This window comes from Hipposideros armiger, unplaced genomic scaffold (assembly GCF_001890085.2).
Source record: "Hipposideros armiger isolate ML-2016 unplaced genomic scaffold, ASM189008v1 scaffold_15, whole genome shotgun sequence".
NCBI lineage: Eukaryota > Metazoa > Chordata > Mammalia > Chiroptera > Hipposideridae > Hipposideros > Hipposideros armiger.
Genome location: NW_017731365.1, coordinates 2,199,117 through 2,221,564, shown reverse-complemented (window position 1 = coordinate 2,221,564; position 22,448 = coordinate 2,199,117). Strand labels below are relative to the sequence as shown.

At 48.2% G+C, this 22,448-nt stretch overlaps 2 protein-coding genes across 3 annotated transcripts in view; one reads left to right on the top strand and one right to left on the bottom strand.

The window, feature by feature from the left end:
* The window catches only part of HK1 (hexokinase 1), a 65,320-nt gene that overhangs the window by 8,511 nt on the left and 34,361 nt on the right, over positions 1-22,448 (bottom strand). For both annotated transcript variants that reach the window (XM_019625110.1, XM_019625117.1), the window contains exons 4-14: positions 19,083-19,202; positions 15,920-16,015; positions 15,209-15,308; positions 14,917-15,100; positions 13,367-13,522; positions 10,769-11,002; positions 8,553-8,857; positions 6,158-6,306; positions 5,738-5,857; positions 4,359-4,454; positions 2,625-2,724 (exon numbers count right to left, since the gene is read on the bottom strand). In XM_019625110.1, the coding sequence (XP_019480655.1) occupies positions 2,625-2,724; positions 4,359-4,454; positions 5,738-5,857; positions 6,158-6,306; positions 8,553-8,857; positions 10,769-11,002; positions 13,367-13,522; positions 14,917-15,100; positions 15,209-15,308; positions 15,920-16,015; positions 19,083-19,202 (1,660 nt within the window). The remainder of the gene's footprint in view (positions 1-2,624; positions 2,725-4,358; positions 4,455-5,737; positions 5,858-6,157; positions 6,307-8,552; positions 8,858-10,768; positions 11,003-13,366; positions 13,523-14,916; positions 15,101-15,208; positions 15,309-15,919; positions 16,016-19,082; positions 19,203-22,448) is intronic.
* On the top strand, positions 6,442-8,533 carry LOC109372183 (cysteine-rich and transmembrane domain-containing protein 1-like). Its single transcript, XM_019625170.1, is given in 2 exon segments — positions 6,442-6,498; positions 6,501-8,533. Coding segments are annotated over 2 exon segments (315 nt in total). The 5' UTR covers positions 6,442-6,456; the 3' UTR covers positions 6,774-8,533.

Genomic DNA, 22,448 nt, shown 5'->3' with positions numbered 1-22,448 from the left:
GCCAGTGACACTGCCCTCTACAGCTAAGATGCTGAACAACAGCTCAACCTGGAGCTGGGCTGCTGTGAGTCGCCGGCGACAGCGTAGGCCCCTGCTGCAGTGGGCTGCCATAAGCTACCATGTGTAGCCGGCAGACAGTGTAAGCGGCCAGCAGCCGCCATGAGCGGCTGTCCAGAGGCTGGCGACTGATCTGCCTCACCCGGGAAGAGCGCAATGATGGTGCCAGCTTGGGCCAGTGAGGCAACATCCTCCACAACTAGACTGAAGAACAAAACAACAGCAGCTTGTCTGTTCCCCTCCCTCCGATTCCCCAGCACTGTTTGCCTCCCCCAATTCCCCAATAAAATCTTTTTAAAAAAACCTCCTTTTGCCTATTTCTGTTCCAAACAGAACTCTCTCTCTCTCTCTGCCTTTCAATAAACCTTTTCTTGCTCTCCTACTTTGTAGAGGCTCATGAAATCCTTCACGTTCTGCGAACAACCAGGGGTTAATTCTAAACCAAGACACAGGTGGTGCTGAGGCTGCCGCCATGGACCACACTTTTAGTAGTGAGGCCCTAGGGCACCGCCCACCATCCTAGGCGAGATGTCGATGTAGATGCACTTTCAACATCATTAAGGGGACACAAGGACATCCTTACCAGCTAGATCAAAAGGGCTTGGGTCATTTTCATACCCTTTAAAGAAACTTAAGCAGAATTCACAGATGCTTCTGGCTGTATAATTGTATTATTTTTGTTATTTGTTGTTTCAAGTCCCTTTCTCCTGAAGTGTAAAACTGAGAGAAGAAGAGTCCCAGAAATTGAAGGGGGTACAAAGAAAGCCAAAATATGTAAAACCATGTTTCTTGCCCCTGAGAGATCTGAGCAGAGATCAGTTGATAGGGAAGGGAAAAGTGGCTTTGCATGCAGCGGGAGCTGTGCAGAGCCCCGCCCTTCCACAACCACCCAGTGCCAGGAACAGCTAATTGGGCTGCCCTGAATTGCAGGGGCCTGACCTCCTAGGCAGGAAGAGGAGGTCTGGTCTGGGAGTGGAGAACATGCTGTGTCATTCTTGCTTTGCGTTTCACACCTAAGCCCATTCATAAGAAGAGAGGGAGGCGTAGGGTGGAGAAACAAAGCTTTGCAAAAAAAAAGGAATAAACAACAAAAGAGCCCCAAAGCCAGGCACCCCAGAACCTTTCACCTGGAGCTGCTTCCTATTTTCTTGAATTTCTACAGGTGCCAAAAGTGGTTTAACAAATGAAAAGGTCTTCCTGGCACCAGGAAGGCAGCCTGCTGAGGCCTTCTCCATCTCCCAGACACTCAGTGAAAGGTCCATGCAGCAGGGTGCCACTCCTCCCCATCCAGGCAGGGTCTGTAGATGTTGGCTAAGAAATGGGGGCCTTTTCCCAGCATCCTCTGACACAAAGTTCAATTACACAGATGGTTTTATTCACATTAGCCCAAATCAGTATGCTTCTGGAATTATGTGCTCTAAAAGCCCAGGCACCTAATGTGCCAGGTCTATAAGGGAACAACCTGCACAGCCAACACGGAACGCTTCTGCAACCGGCTCCAGTGGCTGGGACCTGAACAGTGGCTGCTAAAAGCAAAATGGCACACAGGACTACTCCCTGGCCCTTTCCCACGGGCAGGAGAAGAGGAGGGCTCCTCTTCCTTTCCAGCCGCAGGCCTTGCAATACCCGCCTGGCACCTCTTCGTACAAGCCCAATGGAGTTACCCTGCAGGCCAGGCCAGTTCCAGGTGCTCCCACTCCATCCACCCCAGCCCTGTAAGCCATGTGGGTCCTCATTCTTGGTATGGACAAAAAGGGGCCACATGTGAAACCTGACAAGCTCCGGAGACTGAAAATAACCACATAGGATGGCACAAACATAAAAATTCCTAACTAAGGCAGGCCATGGCAGGAAGTCACATCTTTAGCCTGAAGCTTTCTTGATTACATCAGTCTTTACCTTAAGTGAGCCTGTCTACTATCTTTATGCACCTAAGATAACATCCTTGGAATGTCAGTAATCCCTTTTTTCTGGACCAGAGCAGGAAACTACAGAATCCCACCTTGTCCCGATTCTCATCTCTATGTGCTGTAAAAAGTGAACTAGTAACTATCCTGTACCCACCTATGTAGAGGAAGTACCTGTTGCTCCAATTTACTTTTATCCAATCCCAGAGATTTCCCCGCTTTGCTTTCTCCCACCCCCTTAATCTACCACCAATGGGTTTCATGTAAACCTTCCTCCCTTGATTCTATGTATAAAATAAGCTGCAAACCGCCATTTTGTGGAGCATTTTCTCAGTCCACTGAGATTTTGCTTCCTGGCAATTGTTGTCAGTTTGGCTCAAATAAACTCTTACAAGCTTTCTCTTAGGCTGGATGGTTTTTCGACACTGAAAAGCTCCATTCTTGACAGTCTGGTCGCAATCAACGTGGTGGGTGTTGGGGAGGGGACAGCCCCCTGGAGGGCTCTGTGGCCTTAGTCCAGGATGAAACTCTGGGGGTGGGAAGGGGACAGGAATGACAGATATACTGTGTCACACAGAGGGCTGAGGGTTGAAGGCCCCACAAACCAGGAAAACCCAGCCTTCCTTTGCCCCGAGGGGCGAGACCTTCCAAGTCACCCACCTACGATGAGTCCAACCTCACAGGTGGGCTCCTCATAAGCACAGGTCATCATGGTGCCCACCGTGTCATTGACCACAGCTACCACGTCCAGGTCAAATTCCTTTGGAAAGAAAGGGACACAGCTTTAGCTTCAGGGTAGGGACAGCGCTGCCTGGCTTGAATTCTGCAGGTTCGCTGGCTGTATTACAGGCAAAAAAACGCTGGTGCATCATCTGAAATAGTTTTCTTACCAGCCTGTCAAAGGCAATTAAATGCTCCTTCACTGACTAAACATCTATTAATGATGTATGTGAAGTTTGAGATCTAAAGAAAGGAAGTATTCCATTTCACAGATGGTACTGAATATCTGAGGCGGCCTGGAGGGAACTGTTCAATGGAGAAAAGACAAGGGACCTTGGCAATAGCTCTTTCTCTTGAGAGTTTCAAGTATTACAGCCTTTCGGAGGGCAAAATGAGAACACCAAATCCAGCTCTCAGAATCCGTCCTTCAGAAATAGCCACGCAGGTACACAGAGGCACATGTACAAGGATGTTTACCGCGTGACTTGTGCGAGCCAGAAACAACCCACAAACAGATCAAAAAGGGCTCTGGGAAGCACAGCTCAGCCAAACATGGGAACCCTGTACAGCCAGGAAAAAGAATGGGGCTGGTCTATATGGACTGATACGAAAAGATGCCTTTTTCAAAGTACACGAAAAAAAAGCAAGCTGTAATACAGTCAGTATACATGGTATGATTCCCTTTTTTTTTTTTTTTAAATATATGTATGTCTGTTGGTATATTCATAGAAAGTAAGCTGGAAGAACACTAACGTGAGAAAACGTGTGGAAAGAAATGTATAAAGTAATAAAAAATAAAATAAAAAAAGAGTTGTGAAATGGGCAAAAACAGATCATTGGGTTTCTTTTCAGTGAAATAATAGCTGCTGTCCGGCCTACTCTTCCAGGTGCAACCAACCCCTCTTTTAAACCGGTTCATTCCAGTCTTCTGGATTGCCTCTGCATGTGCCTGCTCTTTTGAATTGGAGATGTTTAAAATGTTTTGTTTTGTTTTTTTAACTTCTTACTGATTCTCTAATAGCTGGTGAGTTAAATAAAATCTCTGGAATTGTTCATTTTATATTTTGTCAATGTTTTCCAGCCAAAGACGAATAGAAACCCATTTATATTGAAACAAAGCTGGGTTATTGAGTGCTTGAGACTGGGACAACTCAGAAAGTGTCAGAAAACACTTGTATAGGATTTGAGCCTGGGTTGATGGTTTCAGGCAGGGTTCAGAAAAATGAGGCTTTCCTATGGGTTGGGTGCTGCCAGGAAGCAGGGCAATTCTCTGAGTGTGTGCTGATGGCTGCTGTGCTTATAGCACACTCTTAGTCTTGTCCCGCTCCATCACAGTCACGGAATAGCTGTGATGCTGCTTGTGTTCTGTGACACTGTTTGTGTCCAACAGGAAAACCCCAAGTCCTGACTGATGGTACCAGGCTGTGCCTAGCTGTCAGGGGCTGCTTTTCTCTTTTTCAATCTGTAGGAGAGTCAAGATTTTACCTTTTTAAACAAACTATTGCTTTAACAATACAAATTTGTTCACCTCTGTTTTCTTGCTGACCGTCGGAGGGATCTCTGTACCCAGGTCACATGCTTTTGTATTGTTTGAGTGCTTTATGACCAGCAAGTATGATTTTTATAACCCAAAAGCAAAGTAAAGATTTTTAAAAACATCCTTTTAATAGTTACCTCTCTCCTTTTTATCGCGTCCCTTAGTAAGGTGGCTACATCGTTCCCCACGCAGTCGGTGGCCTTAAACCCCTTTGTCCAAGTGATCAAGATTCCCTGAAACAGGAAAGGCACCAGGAAGTCCTGTGTAATTAGCCGTTTTTGAGAACACAAAATTCCCTCCTTCCTGAGTAAACGTCTGCTGAGAACGTACAGTGAGACTATCCTGGAGTAACTGAGGCACAAACCCATTAAAACAAATAGTCCTCCACAGGCCTTCCCCCTCCTTGCTGTCCTCACAGCAGTCTGGTTTATAATCCCCACGTCACGGGTGGAGAAATTGAGGCCTAAAAGGTGAAAGGTGCTGCCCCTGATGTAACCAACTAGTTCCCCTGAAGAACAATTTGCCAATTACATAAGTGGAGAGACGCAAATTTTTAATGAGACTGTTACTACCTAAAGTAAACTTTAGGTTTGATTGGATGGCAGTTTTGCACACGAGCTGGGTGTGTACTCACTACAACAGTATAGGTGAAGTGCAAAAAAACAAGTTTATGTGGATCCCACTGCTGAGATCTACAAGGCCTTAAAAGGAAAAGCGCCCCAATCAGCGCCGCGCCTGGCTTGCAGAGGCAGGTGGCCCTACCTGGTTTCCCAGTTCTGCCAGTCATATGCCTCAAACCCTGGCCTCAGGCCCTATGAGAGGCCTCCTCCCTGTGACATACACAGGCACCTGCAGCTCTTCCAGGAGGACAGGCTTGGTCTTGCTCCATGACTCTGCACAATAGGCTCCCCCTGCACAGAAATATGCCCTGGCCCCCACCCACAGCCCTCAGTGCTGTGTGGGAGCTGCTGGTGTGGGGCTGGGGTCCTCCAGACTGGGGGCTCCCTGAGGACAGGAACTGGAACCTTCAGCTCTGTACCCAGCTCTTAGGACTCAGCAGATGCTCACGCCCTGACCATGGACCGTTTCATCCCATTTATTAAACAAGCATTTATTAAGTATCTCTTCCAATAGAACTCTGCGCTAAATCGTGTGGAAAACACAGGTCTTTGCTCAAGGTGTAAGCGACATAATCACTAAAAACTGTGTAAAAAGTGCTATAATAGGGCAACATTAGAAGGAACAGGGAACACAGAGAAGGGTGGGATTTTTTTTGTCTAGAGGACCAGAAGGCTTCCCAGAAGAGGTAAACGCTTTAAATGATAAAAGAAGAGTAGAGTCTTAAGATGTACTGGAGGGTGTGGCATAAAGGGGATCAATCCACTGTGACATCTAAGCCATCCCCGATACTGAGGGATGACAATGAGACTGGAGGAGGCCTCAGGAGCCAGCCCATGCTGGCCATGGGACAAGTCAGCGCTGCCCAGTGTCTGACTCCTGGAGGGAAGAGACTCACCGCATCCAGACTTGTCTGCTTGCAGGGAAATGAGAACGTGAAGCCCAGAGGCATTCTGGGGCCTTTGATCCCCATGTAGTCCAGGAAATCAGAGATGCAGGAGACGATGTGGTCAAATAGCTTTCAGAAAAAAGAAGGGGTTACCCATGAGTTCTCTGGTTTTGTGCTTTCAGTGCATATGTACAAATGCACATGAGCACACCACATAGACACACACCCTGTCACACACAGAGCAAGTCCCCCTCTCCAGGATCTTTGCAGCCCTGAGCATCATAAGCCCAGTACCTGATGCTTTCAGGCCACAAGGCCACAACTGCATGGCTACGGGCATCACATGGCAGGTTTGGGGGAAGACCAATGCCACTGGCTGTGTGTGTGACACATACATGCCACAGTGGTGTAAAAGCAAAGCCATCTCACCTCTTCCCCAGTGCCCTGCATGATTTCAATGGGAATGGCATAGATCTTGTTGTGCATTTCCACCGTTCTCTTTTTCCCACTACGGATTTTCACCAGCAGGACACGGAAATTTGTTCCTCCAAGATCCAAAGCCAAGAAGTCACCATGCTCTGTTGTAGTTGAGAACATAAAGAATATCAAAGGCGGCGGTCTGCTCCCTACACAACCAGTGCCCAGCCGGTTGGTGGAGAGGTGAGGTGCGGCGGCCCAGGGATCGGCCAAGCCAGGACCAGGGAGGGGGTACATTCTGCAGTTCCCTGATGAACCAAGGGAACCCTCCACCGTATCTGGGCCCCGGTCCGACGGTCCGACGGCCCCATACCCACTTTATCCACAACCACCAATGGGGCCTGAGGCCTACCCTCCAGGACCTATGGGAGGATCCTATCCACCTCCCCAGGGGTACCCTTACCAAGGATACCCACAGTATGGCTGGCAAGGAGGACCTCAGGAGCCTCCTAAAACCACAGTGTATGTGGTGGAAGACCAAAGAAGGGATGACTTGGGCCCAACCACCTGCCTCACAGCCTGCTGGACTGCCCTCTGTTGCTGCTGCCTCTGGGACAAGCTCACCTGACCAGTCCGACCCTGCTGTCCTGCCAGCTCTGCTGCCACCTCAGGTGTGCCCGCCCCATCTCTTCTGATTGCTAAAATAAATGACTAGCTCTGCACAGACACTTCTACCTTCAATACCGTGGGATTCTAGATTAGTAAGGGTTGCTGCTGTTTAATTCAGTGACTTGATCTTTCTAATGCTCGAAATCCAGTTCTTATAGGCCTTTCACAAATGTACTAAGTGACACTCCTTTTGCTTTGTTTTTTTTTGGCCAAAGGCTTATGAAATATATATTTATAATTTTTAAATGATACATTCAAGGCAGTGGCATAATGTAACATACCATTGAATGATTTCTTTGCTAACGCCCTGGATGTTTCAATAAATTTGTCTAAACCTCAAAAAAAAAAGAATATCAAAGGCACTGTCTTTGCTAGGCTCCAGAATTTCAAGGGGGAAACCCCCATATTAAATAAAGGGGAGAAGCTAGCTATAAGTTTTTCCTCCAGCACATAGCTCAGGCTCAGAAAGGGGTGGATACTAACTCACTGACTACCACAACCTTTGAGCCACACTAGAAAGACAAAAGGTCCCATGGATGAACCACTTGTCACAACAAACAAACTTCACCAGGGTTACTAAAAAGCTTGGCAACAATGACCTGATTTTAGGGAACCTCATACAAAAGTTAATAATATATGTCAGTGTGTAGAGTGTTTGCAAAAATGGCCACCATTATTCCCTTCCCTGTATACATGCTTCTTTGCAAAGTGACACTGCAGTTCTTCCCATCAAAAGATGGAGTCTTTTTCTCCTCCCCTTGGATTTGGTCCAGCCTATGACTTGTTTTGACCAACAGACTGTAGCAAAAGCAAAGCTGAGCCATTTCCAGCCTAGGCCTCCAAGAGGCTTTGAAATCTTCCCTCTCCCTCGTGGACCCTGCTGCTACCACGTGAACAAGTCCAGTGGCCAGGCACTCCTGCACCCCAGCTGACAGCTAGCCAACTGCTGGACATGTTAGGGAGGCCCCCCAGCTGACTCACCAGTGAGTGCCTGCAGACACATGTATGAGTCCAGCAGAGGTCAGGTGAGCCTGGCCCAGATGAGCAGTAATAAATTGCTGACACACAGACCCGTGAGCAATACTAAATAAATGGTTGCTGCTTTAAGCCACCAAATTTGAGGGTGGTTTATAATGCGATAATATAAGGTAACTTACACATAGGACATACTCACATCACAAACATTCATTACTCCGAGGACCCACCTAAGAAGCCCTTCAGAGTCCCCATAGTGCTCAGCAACAGTGAGGACCAACAAGATCACCATTAAGCACTGAACTCTGTTCTCCAATCTGCCTGGGTGTCAAAATCCCCGGGCCCCTGACCACCTAACGCCACCTTCCCAGGACCTAGGAAGGGTGCATGGGTGTTTATCCTTCCGCTGCTTTCCTGTGTTCGTGAGAGAACCTATAACATCTCAGAGCTGCAGGATTTGCCCAGTTTTGTTCTTTTAAGAACACTTTCTAATTCTGTGCAGGGATGTGGTTTTAGAGATGGTGTTTGTCCAGGAGGCCTGACCAGGGGACAGCAACTGCTCTGAGTCACAGACGAGGCAAGTCAGTGGTAAAAACGGAAAAGAAGAGTTTGGTGAGTTGCTAGCTCGTCCCCAAATCATGCAACCCCAGTGTAAATGCATCCAGTGGAGAAGCCAGCCTCCCTGCTGCCCCACTGTGACTGGGTCATTGGTCTGAGGAACAGGAAAGGGCATATCGGCCCCCGACAGAGGAGAGGCCCTCACCAGTCCCGTCTGGAGTACTCCGGACAAAGGAAGGCAGCATCTTGACTACGGCCTTATCATTGGTTTGCTTCTGCAGCCCCATGTCCATCTCAGTCCGCATCCGCTTCTTCACCTCCAGCAGCATTTCCTTGGTGAGGCTGAAGTGGGCCAGGGTCTCCTCTATCTGCCGGTGCTGCTCTGCCAGGCGGTATGCCACCGCCGTCACCATGGCAGCCCCCTTGCCGCTGCCACTCTCCGAGAGGAGGAAACGCACATCAGAGTCAGGCACCAAGCGCCTCAGGGTCTTGTGGAAACGCCGGGCGTACCTGGGGGAAGGGGGGTGGGGCACATAGCTGGACTGAGCCATCTGTCAGGAACCTCTGGCATCGCTTTCTTTTTTCACATTTTAATTCCATTTTCTACACTTAGTTATCTATTATACAAGTCATACACATCCGCGGTAGAAAAGTTAACAAATGCAGACAAGGAAAAAGGAAACATAAGATCATCCAACAGTCACACATAAAAAGAGAGGATCCTCATTAGTATTGAATACAGAAACTCAGGGTCCAAAAAGGATTCTGTCCTCCACCATGACAAGGAGATAGTGGTCAAAAGCCCAGTGCTTTTTTTTTGACAGTCAGACAGGAGACAATGGTGAGTGAACTCCACCACTTCCACATCAGGTGACCTTGGGCCCGTTACTTAACCTGGGAGTCAATGAGGATGACAGTATTTGGCCAACAGTGACGTGATGGGAACTGCGCTCAGGTCACTCAATGTGGAGATTAGTAACTAGTGCTGAGGAAAGACGGCTCAATAAATAAACCACTCTTGTTTTTTATTTTCCCTTGGCCCTTCCCCCCTCCCTCAAGAGTCTGGACATTTTTTTAGTGGCTACAAGAGGAGTCAGTGAGACAGAACTTTTTTCAAAGTTTGTGGTCTGTTGTAAGTAAGGAAGGCTGCCTTCCAAAGGAAATAGGGAAACTGGAACCCATATTAACAGGGGTCAGCTCCAGGGGTGGGGTTAAAAATGACTTCTATTCTCTTTGTAGTGTTTTGAATTATCCAAAGTTGCTATACCAAATATATGTAACTTCTGAAATAAGAAACATTTAACCAAAGTTATTTTTTAAATGTGATGTTGCAGATGAAGGGTTCTAAAATGGCTGCTCAACAGTGTGAATGTACTTAATATTACTGAACTGTACACTCAAAAATGGTTGAGATAGTAAATTTTATATTATGTGTAATTTACCACAATTAAAAAAAAATTTTTAATGGGATGTTGCAAATCTCTAAGCCTTCTTGTCAAAAAAGAATTTGCCAAGAAATCCCCACCCCCACCCCAAAAGACTGCTAGTTTCATTCCAAGAATTTTACAAATACTTTCAGAATACAAAGCAATAAGATATGGCCCTGGCAGATAACAACATCTCACTAGCTCAAAGTCTATCCCCTCAGCAACACAGACCTATTTCAATTTAAGTCAACAACATTCATTTAACTATCACTAGAACTGGGTGTGGAGGTACAGTATGTGCGTGCACATTACATATTCAGTGGAAAAAATATTTGAGGTCCCGTACAAAAATCATGTCACAGGCAGTTATTGTCAACACTCAGCATATAAAGACTGAGACTTCACCTTTAGCCTTCAAACAGGGCACAAGCCATGTTCACAGTGGCCACAGAAGACTTCTGAAGTGAAGGCACTCAATAGACAAGAAGGCAGCATGACGATTAAGCCGTCATCATCAACGGGGACTACTTACAACGTACCGCTCTCTGTGGCTCTCAGATGCAAAGTGTCGACAAGTTGCCCATTTACAAAGGTAATGTCTGAAGGTTTGGGGGACTTTCACAGGAGCTTCTAAATCGGGAATGTGGGCACTGCACCCATGACCCAAACTACAGTGAGGATGAAGGTCCCTGATGAAATGCGGACAAGTGAGAGAACTAAAGATACAGACACATTCCACCCAGCGCTCCTGACAGCTCTAGAAATCTCTCACAAGACTTTTGAAATGAGGAGAGATGACAGTGATGCAACACCAGCAAGAAATGGCTGAGGGCCAGATACGTCCCATGTGGATAAATCTGACCTTTCTGCCCAGAACTAGGGATGGCCTTGTCTGCAAGAAGAAAACCTTCACTGGGTGCAAAAGTCTGACCTCTGGAGAAGTCCTTAGCCCAGATGGGTACTGAGTGCCAATTAGAGCAAAGGGCAGACTCACTGTGGGTGCGTCTTGTAAAGAGACCCGTCGACACCAACCGTGGTCCGCAGCCTGGGGGTGCCCTTGTTATCTCGAAGACGATTCAAGATGGCGCCCAGCGTTGCCGCCACCAGGTTGGCAGAGCGAAACGAGACAAGGGTGCACACATGCTGGACCGAAATACAGTCGTCATCAGATGGTTCCACTCCCAGGCGGGTCAGGATTTCTTTGGCATTGTGGAGGCCTTCTTTATTCCTGTGAGGTTAGAGGCCAATACTTGTGAGTTAAAGAGCTCATTAGACAGTGCAAAGCACTGAGGTTCAAAGATCCTGGAAAGGTGAACTCCATTCACCGGGTGCATGATGGTATTAAGACAGTCAAATGCCTGAAAAAAGCTTGAGAAGGGTTTTCCTCCATAAGCAATACCAGGTAGTAGAAGGAAAAATTGTCCTGTGCTAGGTTATGACATGCACATAGGAGAGAAGGAGAGAGGTGAGACCACAGGGCCTCCAAACAGCTGGAAACCCAGCTGCTTCCCTGCCAAGGCTCGGTGCTCAGGAGGCCTGTGGGAATCACCTGCTCTTTGAGTCTGAGCTGCCCCTGGATACTTACATGTTCTTCCTTGATGTTTTCCAGTCAAATTTTTTTTTTGCATACACACTTAATTTTTTGCATACACACTTTGTGTATCTATTGTTGGATTCATTCCAAGGTACTTCACTGTTCAGTTACTATTATAGATGGTGTCTTTTAAAAATATACACATATTCTCTCTGTTTTTCTTTAATGCACCATTGTAAAGTAAGACGTTGACAATGGGGAAAACTGGGTGAGAGATTGTGAAACCACTCTGTATTCTCCTTGCAACTTTTCTGTAAACCTAAAAATATTCTAAAAGGTTTATTTTAAACATAGATACACATTTTAATTATTGCCAATATATAGAAACATAATTGACTTTTGTATCATCTCTCCAGACATCTTCATAACCTCTCCTGTTATCCTATTTACTTGTCTAGATATGTTTTCGTGTTTCATACAGACAATCACCATCTGCAAATAATGACCGTTTTACCTCCTCTTTTTTTATTCTGATACCTGAAATTTCTTGTTCTCTTTTTCTTATTCTTTTAAACCCTAGCCAAGACTCCGGGACAATGCCGAGCAGAAACAGGTGATACTGTTGTGCTCCTGATTTTAAAGAGAATGCTTATACCATCTGCCATGGCAGGATGTTTTTACTAAGGTTTTCTGAGATAGCCTTTATGACAACATACATGCTTTCTTGAGCTAGTTCAAGTGGGGCTTTGTTTCTTTGTCACCAAAGAGCCAACACGAGATGCAGACCAAAAGGCAGGCAGGCATTTCATGACTTTGTCAATACTCTAAAGACAAGCCATGAGCCGCCTGCTCCCCTCCCCAGGAGACATGAGAAGAAAGGCGGTTGGAAACTCAGTCGCATGCGCCCTGTGTATTGTAGCTCTGTACCAATCGCTCCTGCAGCAGAGTGATCCTAGGACAAACACCAGTATTGATGTGACAGAAGAGCAGGTCCAGATAAACTCCTTTCCACTTCCATCGGCCTCCTTCTCTAACCACAAAGACAGCTGATGCACATCTTCTCCCAGGAGCCGGAGCTACGAAGCTACTGGCTCTCTGAATTTCCAGGACAACGGCAGGGACAGTGAGAATGACAGCACTGTACAGGAATGAAAGCGCATTTCTAGCACTAAGCTAGCCCTAACTTTAAGCAGGTGGCCCTCCATGGCTACAGGGAGTCTCCCAACCCAGGAACAGAACCTGGCAGCACACGGAAGCTGGCCACAGGACAGGAGTCCTTTAGACTTGGAGGCGCCTGACAACGTAGGACTGCCACAGGGTCAAGTCTACCTTCTTCCCTCTCAGGGTGAAGGCCTACAAATAACAGTTGTGGTAGAGAAGTCTGGTTTTCTTGTGTTGAGGCCAAACGGTAGCAGTCAGGGTGCCGGATGCCCTCTGTCCTTCTGTGTTTATCTGCTCTGTCTCGTGTGTTGCTCAAACTTGTGCCAGGGAACACTTCTTCTGGCTGTTAACCAAAATGCACTGGGTTTTCTGTAATATGCTAATAATGCTGTAAATCTCTAAATGGAGAATAAATATGCAGTATGTCCCAATCCCACTGGCCACAGAACACTTTCTTCAGGGAACAATTATCTTGAATCACTAGGGTTCCCTGGAACATGGTCTGGAGAAAGTCCTGATATCCCAAGGAGGAAGTCCAAGCCCAGGCCCCGGGCTCCGTCAGCTCCTAGTTCACCACTAGAATCATCTGTAATCTCACCCTGTTGGGGAGGGAAGGCAGAGGGGCAGAGGGAAGGATGAGAGGCTGCTTTTGTAACTAAGTCATCCATGAAGCACGTGCTGCTAACTAACATTCTTTAACAAGCTGACACGAGGTGCCTGCAGGGAGGCCAGCCCGGGATGGGTCAGCTAAGGGAGGGAGATGGACCCAGAAAGTCCTGGCACTCTTGAGGGAGAAGCCCATCAAACCAGAACTCAAGCGGTAACAAGGGACCTGTCACTCTTCTGCCCCAACTTCACTCCCCTCTCCCCCAAAAAGCCTCAAGAGGTGGCACCTACTTTTCGATGGCTGAGACATCATTAGTGTTAAACTTCCCTCTGGTGAGCAGCTCTGGGGTGATTCGCCCTTCAAATAAAAGGCCCTCCTTGGCCATCTTGACTAGGATCAGCCGAACCAGCTCCCCCAGGTACATGCCACTGACCATCTTCTCAAACCTGCAGGAGAAAAGCACCCAGGAGCTTGTCAGGTCCTTCCTATGTACCCAACACTGGGGCAACTCATGAGGAGTGGGAAAGACACATCCCTCACAAGTTCACAGCCTCACTGGCAGGCAAGAATGCCCACTTACATGATTAAACATCAAGGGGATGATGGTGGGAGGGTCATCTAGACCCCACACCTCTCCCCAGGTTGGGCAACAGGAGGAGAGCACCCCAGGGGCAGCCAGGCATGGCTGCCTGCAGTCAGAGGAAATGTTAGGATTTTAAAATGAGAAGAATATGATAATCTCTTATAAAAATCTCTGCTGTACTTTTTAAAGTGCTTTCATCCCCATCACTCTCTCAGGAGATCTCCCAAGTCCTGTGGGAAGGTGGCGGCCAAGAAGCACTCTCTCCATTTCCCAGGTCAGAAGGGTAAATGATGGGGAGTAGATGATGGGGTTGAAATGCAGCCATTCCCCATGGGACCCCTGTCACTGGTCACATCTCTGGCATCCATGTTTTCCTCCAGCCAAAAGGACCACGAAGTATTTGCTTTGGGGAACCTATTCCTCCCCCACTGACCTTACCCTAATCTCCAGGAGAGGGCTCTGAGCAGCTTAAAGCCAATCAGCTCATCCCACTGCTCTGGCCACATTCGGCCGTAGGCCAATCACAGAGTGAACCCACCCTCCAGTCTCCCCTGGGAGCTGTAGTGTGGGCTGTGGACTCTGTGACTGACGCAGCCAGTTTGAGCCCAGTGCCGCAGGGGAGAGGCTGCCACCAACTGGGGCTTGTTGCCATATCTGAGCCAGATTCCTGAGTCCTGGTTGACCAGGGGCCAGGAGAAAGCCCTGAGCAGGACAGATCAAAGAGGCAGGTCCATATCCGGTGGCCAGAATGTCCTCCAAGGGAGCCCAGCTGGCACACCCAGGGCTGGCTGTGACACAGCAAAACAATCTGTTCCATTCAGAGCCAGGCCCAGGAGCCAGGGATGCTGCTGGGACCTGAGCACCCGCCCTCCCTCACCTATCAACACGGGCACAGAGCAACACAGATCTCATTGTTCCTGCTCCTGACAGGGCCAGGCAGGACCGGTCCAGCCACTGCTGTGTCGAGGAACCCTGTCAGGCAAGACCTTTCTCTGTCCTACCTGCCCAGTTGCCACCCTAAGCACCCATTGGAACAGCCTCTGTGCAACCCCACGCCGGAATCTCAGGGTAGGCTGCAGCCAGACTACAAATTCCACAGCTGTTGATTGCTCCAAAGCAATGACAGATAACACGAGTCTGATGGCCTTGTCCCTTTGTGATCACCTGGCTTTCTGCCCCTTTCATCTCCCACCCCAAATCTTGTGTGAATTGTCTCCTGAGTCAAGTATATGACTAGTATGGAAAGGGGAGACTCACAGCTGTTTTCCAGGGTTGAGAGATCCCCGGTCTATCTCCCGGTCAAACTCGGTGCGGATGTCCTCCAGGGCACCGTCGTCTCCAAAGGCCCCCCACTCGGTGTTGATGCACATCCTCCCCTCGTCGCCTTCCACCAGGTCAATGTGCCTCAGTTCCTCCATGTAGCACGCGTTGGTGCCAGTGCCTGGGAGAGAGACGAGATCGGAAGCTGTGACCACACAGTCAGAGCAGAGGAGACAGTGCCTTCTGAAAACATGGGCTGGAGGAAGGGGAGGAAAGGCATAGAAATTACCAATGATGATGCCGACTTCACAGTGCTGGTCGTCATAGCCACAGGTCATCATGGTCCCTACCGTGTCATTCACCACAGCCACAATGTTGGCATCATAATCCTGGGGACAGATTACAAGGTGTCACTGTCCACTCACACGTGGGAGCAGAGAGCACACCTTAAAGAGAGCGTGGTTTCCGTAACCACTGCTGCTCCTGGGGGTGGTGCTGCTTTCATCACTGCTGGCACTCAAATTACCTGGATCAGAGCGCAGTGATTCAATTATGGAACTGCACAGTCCCCTTAATTATCTGGCTTAAGATTCTTCTCAGGCTGGATATTATTCACAGAGCTGCAGCACTCTGCAAACCACCCCTCTATGCCTATATACTGATTGCCTTGGTTCCAACCACAGCAGGCTGCCCCTGCCCATGCCAGGTCCCTGCACAGTCCAGCCCTCCTCTGTCAGAGGGAGGCCACCCCCCGCTCGAAGGCTTGCTCCTATGGGCAGCACCTCAAAGAGCTCTGTTTCAAACCACCCTCAACCTTCTGGACTGAGTTACCCTCATCACTCACTCACCTGCCTGGGCCTTTACAACCTCCCATGTGATGCTTCAGGCCATGCACTACTGCCCCCAACCCCGCCATCTGCTTTAGAACAAAGCCTTCTCCCCACCACCCCCCAACCCCCACCTCCCTGCGGCCAAGGCAGATGGCCTAGAAAAAACTTACCCCGCGCTTTTTGATGGCCTTGTTAAGCAGCTTCACCACATCCGCTCCCTCCACTCCACTCACTTTAAATCGCTTTGTCCAAGTGATCAGGATACCCTGCAAAGGAGAGCAGATGGGGTTTGATAAAGAGTGGAAGGCCTCCAGAACCCCCAGGTCCTTGGAGAGGCTACTCAAGGACAGTGACAAAGCAGAGGCTCAGAGGGGCAGGTGGCTCGCTCCACTAGTAACCGAGCCAGACTTTGCCCCCCTCTCCTGTTCCTCCATCTACAGGATGGATTTCTCTGGGAGCTGCCATGGGGAAAACCCTGTACCTCATGCCAGAATCCAGCAAGTGGCTGGCCAGTATAGTAGGAGTGTTACACAAGGTACAAATCCAACTACACAGCCAGACTTCATTTAAAAACAAGAGAAATCCCAGAATTACCCTGATCACCCTTCCCTACTCTGAAAACAGAGCTCGGCTTCCACAGCCCCAAGGAAAGAAAATCAGAGCCAAATTGGGAAGAGACACAAAATGCTAAGACAACTCTTGGCTACTGAGCTTCTAACAGCCAGGTGCTGGAGATGTAAGGAAAATACTGACTACCTATGATTTATGCCTCTTTCCCAGCTTTGGAACATAACCCCCATTAGTAAGCAGCAACTCCACTATTTATATGATATGACCTATTTCTGTTTGTATATTAATGGAGAAACATCAAAAAGGAGAGATACCCAATGGCTATTCACTTGGGAATGTGGAAGGGTAGGAATTTTACTTTTTGATTTACATCTTTATATGATTTCAATAGTTTTACATATAGCTTTTGTATTTTAAAAAAAATCGAAGATACTAGAAAAGAAACATAATTGTTATATGAGACTGTTTTTCTCTGAATGGAGAACGTCGTTATAAATGAGGTGGGGTTGGGAAGAGCCGCTGCTTGTGGGGTAACACAGATGTGGGGAGCTTGCCCACACAGGCAGAGCCTGTAGGATGCATCGGGAAAGGCGAGTGTTTGGGAGAATTTGTGGTTCTTTGCTCAGCAGCAGCCTGCAGCTAAACCAGGCATTCCAAAAGCCCCTGGACACTTTTCTTCCCCTTCAAACCCTAACCCCCAAAAAACGCACTCTGAGAACATGGTGTTGTAGAAGGAACATGAGGTTGGAAATCAGAAGACCTGGTCCTATTCCCACACCTCTGCCCATTTCCTTGTGGGCAGTTCCCTAACTACTCTGAGGGTCACTTTACACATCTGTGGAATAAGGCAGCTGGTCTAGATTTGGACAAGCTGGAAGGTTCCAGGCAGCCTTGAGGAGTGGGCACAGGCCACCTGGGTAGGCAGTTAGAGCCTGTGATCCACTCGCTTCCTGGAAGGTAGCAGAGCCCAGCCTAGGAAGCCCTCCTGGATGGGGGTCAAGGCCTACGGGTGGGACCCCCGCCTCTGGCTCCTGCTCTGCCCACAATGCCCCTTCACCAGGCCCATCTGCTCCACCCGGCGGGATTTCATGCCCTTAAGGATGTTCCGTCTCCACCCTGCAATGCTTGTCCCTGGAAGACTGTGCCTTCTAGGGGGCAGGCCAGGTCAGCTCACTGTTCTAGCCTAGGGCCTAGCCTGGCCCGCACAGGGACAGCACTAGATCAATAGCTGCTGATGAACAAGCAACTGGTGAGCACTGTCACTTCATTCCCACTTCTCCCAGTGGGAAGGAGGTGTCCTACACTGTCTCTGCCTGGGAATGTGACTATCATGTCTCAGTTCTCAAAAGCCAAGGGAAATGTAGCACCAACAACGGGCTTTGCGAAAGGTTTTGGAAGATACCTGGAGGCCAAGCGAGCTGAACACCTTGGAGGTGTAGTAATGGCAGATACCAGACAGAGGGTCTGGCATCTGTCACAGCTGTCCTGAATGAAGAAAAGTGGAGATGGCAACATCTCAGAGGCCTTTAGGTGTGTAGGGTGTGTGTGTGTGTGTGTGTGTGTGTGTGTGTGTGTGTGTGTGTGTGTGTGTGTGTGTGTGTGTGTGTGTGTGTGAGGGGTCCATTGGATGGGAGGTGGGACCTGGGATTCTGGTCCTAGATCTGCCATTAATAAGCCCTGTGACCTGGGGAGACCTCGTTTTTCCATCTGTGAATTGAGGGGCTTGGCCTGCTGAGCTCTCAAGCCCCTTCTTGCTCTGACATTATGTGATTACACAAATTATACAGATATAAAGGCCCCAGCAGCATGAAGCAGTGCCCAGGAGAAAACGCTTACTCTACACCAAAAAAAGAGGTAGAGGGATACTGCCCAGAAGTGTGGAGGGTGCCATGTTCCCAAACCTGACTATCCTGGTTACCAGCATGGGCTCTGCTGCTTCCTGGCTGGGTGGCCTTGGGCAGGTTACTATTCCCTCTGAGCCTCAGTTCCCTCACCTGTCAAGTGGGGATCATAAGCACTTTACTCATGGGGGTGTTTGAAGATTGTTTTAACTGTGAAGGGTGTATTAGAACAGAGCCTGGCACCTGATGGAACCTCAATAATGTTAACTATCAAAGCTCCTATTATGAGGAGTTTATTCATAGATTGCCATGTCTGTGTGTGTGTGTGTGTGTGTGTGTGTGTGTGTTTGGGTGGGGGGAGGGTTCTTCTGGCTCTCCATGTAGGTAACATCTACTTATTTTGTATTACTGTAGCGCTCTTCAATACAATGCTGTTACATGGTATGTCTGAGTCCACCCTTGCTGAACAGGTGAATGAACAACTGACAAACAAGAAGATGGGAGCAACAAGTCGCCTACAGGTCAAAAAGAAAACCTAGGGCTTCTCTGGGGCTAGAGCCACTGACCAGCAGATGTTATGGAGAGGTAGTCCTGGCATCTGAGAGGTGGGGTCCTGGCACCTGAGGCGGGGTCACTTTAACTGCATGGCTTCCCAGTAAACAAACACCACACCATGCAACTCTGACAAAGGACTTTCCATCCTCTCTCCATCATCCCTAAGCCTACTTTTTCTTCCTTCACTTGCTTGAGTTTTTAATAAATGGTTCTCTCTACCGGATGGCTCACCTCACATTCATTTCTATAAATGTTTCTAAAAAATACAAGACACACAGATCATCCTGTAAGCAAAAGGGGAAAAGAATTCATTAGTTTTTTTAATCTGGTGCTTCTGTGGAGCCCAATAATCCCACAACGTCCTTACCTCGTCGATTTTGGACTGCCGACAAGGGAAAGAAAATGTAAGTCCCACAGGTAATTTCTTGTCCTTGATTTTTTTTTTCTCCATGAAGTCTCCCAGGCACTCAGCAACATGATCAAAGAGCTAGAGGAGGCAGAGAGACCAGTCAGGAGGGAGAAAAGCATTTCAGGAAAAATGCAAATAACATGGCACCCTGCCTGCAAAGCCACACTGCATATGAATGGTAGAGGAGTCCCTTAAGAGAGCCTGCCTTATGGCCAGCACAGCTCACAAAATATTTCAAACCTTCAAACAGAACTGGCTTCTCAGCGGTCCCAATATGTATTATCTGGGTAAAATATTAAATTTAATATTTAAAAAATTAAAAATAAGAGAAAATCAGCTCATCCCTCCATATCACAGTCTCCACCAGCCCCCCAGGTGGAATAGCTGTCTGGCCCCTTCCCAGAAGTCATTATTCCTAGTTCCACTTTCCCCCAGATGTCTCTATCTCTATGAACCCCGATCTCTGTAAAGTCCAGAAGCTCCACGCACAATTCTGTAGCCTCTGGCCCACTTGAGTGATTTACTTCAAACTATCGTGTTTTTACTTTTTACTGGATATAATATGCATACCAAAAAAAGTGCACACATCCTAAGTGCAAAGTTCACTGGAGTCTCACAAGATACAAGCACCTGTGTCACCAGCACCCAGATCAAGAAACCGTTATCAGCTCTCAGACATCCCCTTCTTGCCCCCCTACAGTCACAACTGCTGCCACCCAACCCCACAAGGGCAATCGCCTGCCACCCTGACTTCCAACACTCTCGATTAATATATGTAACTGGGTTGGTATTGTGCACTCTTTGATGAATGTCTTCTTTTACTCTACGTATGTGTGAGTCACCCACATTGTTATGTCTTTGTAGACAGTTCATTCTCAATCCTGTATAGTATTTGATGGTGTGAATACATTGGAATTGAAGCTTGCCTGCTCCGCAACACATGGTCTAAGATATGCATATACATCTTAAGATCCACTAGAAAGAGCCCAGGACACTGTTTCCCTAGCCTCTGCATGAATACTGCCAGTGACAGGAGTCTCACACCTCTTGGGCAATCTTTTTGGATCTAATACCTCCTCTCATCTCTAAAACGTACCCAGAACTGAATATAATGTTTCATGTGTTCCAACCAGAGGAGAGCTGAGTTGAACTAAAAACTTCCCTTTTCCTTAGCTCTATACCTCTATTAATGCAACCAAAGCACATATATGCTTTTTGGGCAACCACACCAGTCTAGGTAACCCCTGGTCTTTTTTGCATGGCTGTCATCTCACCAGACCTCCCTTATGTACGGGATTGACACAACTACGGAGCTTCGTGAAGCCCAGAAGAAGGCAGTGTTGGTGAGGTCAAGCCACAGAGTCACAGAAAGCAGCCCCGGCCCGTGCTCCCAGGCAAGGCCATCTCGCAGGGCCAGAGACAGGGCCAGGAATCATTATTCCCATGTCTACCTTTCTCCCAATGTTCCTGACTCAGCTCTAAAGTCTGACTTTCCTGCCAGGGTAGAGGAAAACCTGTCAATTTTGAGGTAGGAGCCTCTGGTCCCTGAGCCACTATCACTCGGGCTATGGCTGCAGCTGGCAACCCCGACTGAGGGGACACATGACCAACTTCCCTGGAGGAATCCAGCTAAGCTTCCTGTGACCTATATTTCCGAGTGACATAAACCCGCTACTAAGTCCATCAGCACACCCACGCCATCAGCACACCCCACGTCATCAGCACTCGGAAGCTCCCGGCTCCTCCAAGGCCCCCGGAAGGAAGGCCTGGAGGAAGGAAAGCTGCCAGCAGGAAGCGGCAGGGACAACAACAGGCTGCAGAAGTGGATTCACGTGGATGGGGCGCTGTAACCAGGCCCGGATCTGAGCCAGACACAACCACCCCAAAAAGCTCTGTTAAGAAGGAAATGCTGCGTTTTGGGACCGCCCACAATCCAGGGGCTCAAGGAGACAGGAAGCTATCCCTGGGGCAAACCTATGTCTCTAACCAACCAGGGAGGGAAGTTACCCAGCCTTCCAGCACTCAAAATTTAAGGTCTAAAAAAACATTAATTTTTTTCTTTCCTGAATACATACTATTTTTAAAAAACACACACAGAGACTCAGTTCCTCTGATTGAAGATGACAAACACTGACTGAAACAAAAACCTAAACAGTTATTCAAAATTCTGAAAGTGAAGTAAGTGATGTTTTTAAGAAGATTGCATTTATGCTTCCAAAATTATTAAAGCTTAGCATTGCATTGAAACTTGAGATACGTGTGCGTGTGCGTGCGTGTGTGTTTGTGTGTGTGTGTGTGTGTGTAGAAAGAGAGAGAGGGAAGGATACAGCAAGTGGTTAATGATTGGGAAGTCTAGACAAAGGGTTTATATGCGAGTTCTATGTGCTTATCTTAAAACTTTTCTGGTGGGCCGGCCGAGTGGCACGATGGTTAAGAGCTGGCTTGGGACGCCAGAGGGCCCCGGTTCAGATCCCACATATGAGGGCCAGTGACACTGCCCTCCACAGCTAAGATGCTGAACAACAGCTCAACCTGGAGCTGGGCTGCCATGAGTCGCCAGCAACGGTGTAGGATGCAGCCCCTGTGGCCGTGGGTTGTCATGGGCTACCGTGTGTAGCCAGCAGCCAGCATGAGCAGCCAGCAGCCGCTGTGAGCGGCCATCCAGAAGCCGGCGACTGATCTGCCTCACCCGGGAAGAGCACAATGATGGTGCCAACTTGGGCCAGTGAAGCAACGTCCTCCACAACTACCGTATTTGCCGGCGTATAAGACGACTCGGCGTATAAGACGACCCCCTAACATTTCCACTCAAAATACAGAGTTTGTTATATGGTCGGCTGTGTGCGATTTTGCGAGTGTGGTAAAATCGCATAACAGCAAAATCGCATAACAGCCGAGCATACACCCAGCAGCGCTGCTGATGCCTGAACGGTATGTGGAATGAAGTGGGTGGGCATCGGGAGGCCACTATGGCACGGGGCAAGCACTATGGGCAGTCTATCTGAAGTGTACCTGGCGTATAAGACGACCCCCCACTTGGAGGCATATTTTTCAGCGCCAAAAAATCGTCTTATACGCCGGCAAATACGGTAGACTGAAGAACAAAAACGACAGCAACTTGTCTGTTCCCCTCCCCCCAATTCCCCAGTGCTGTTCCTATCCCCCAACTCCCCAATAAAAAAATCTTTAAAAACAAAACAAAACAAAAGCTTTTCTGTAAGTTTAATATTATTTCAAGCAAAAGGTTTAAAAATTTATTAAGCATTCCCGCACATTACAGAAGATGAGATCACAGCCCCAAGAATTCAGCACTGTTTATAGTTT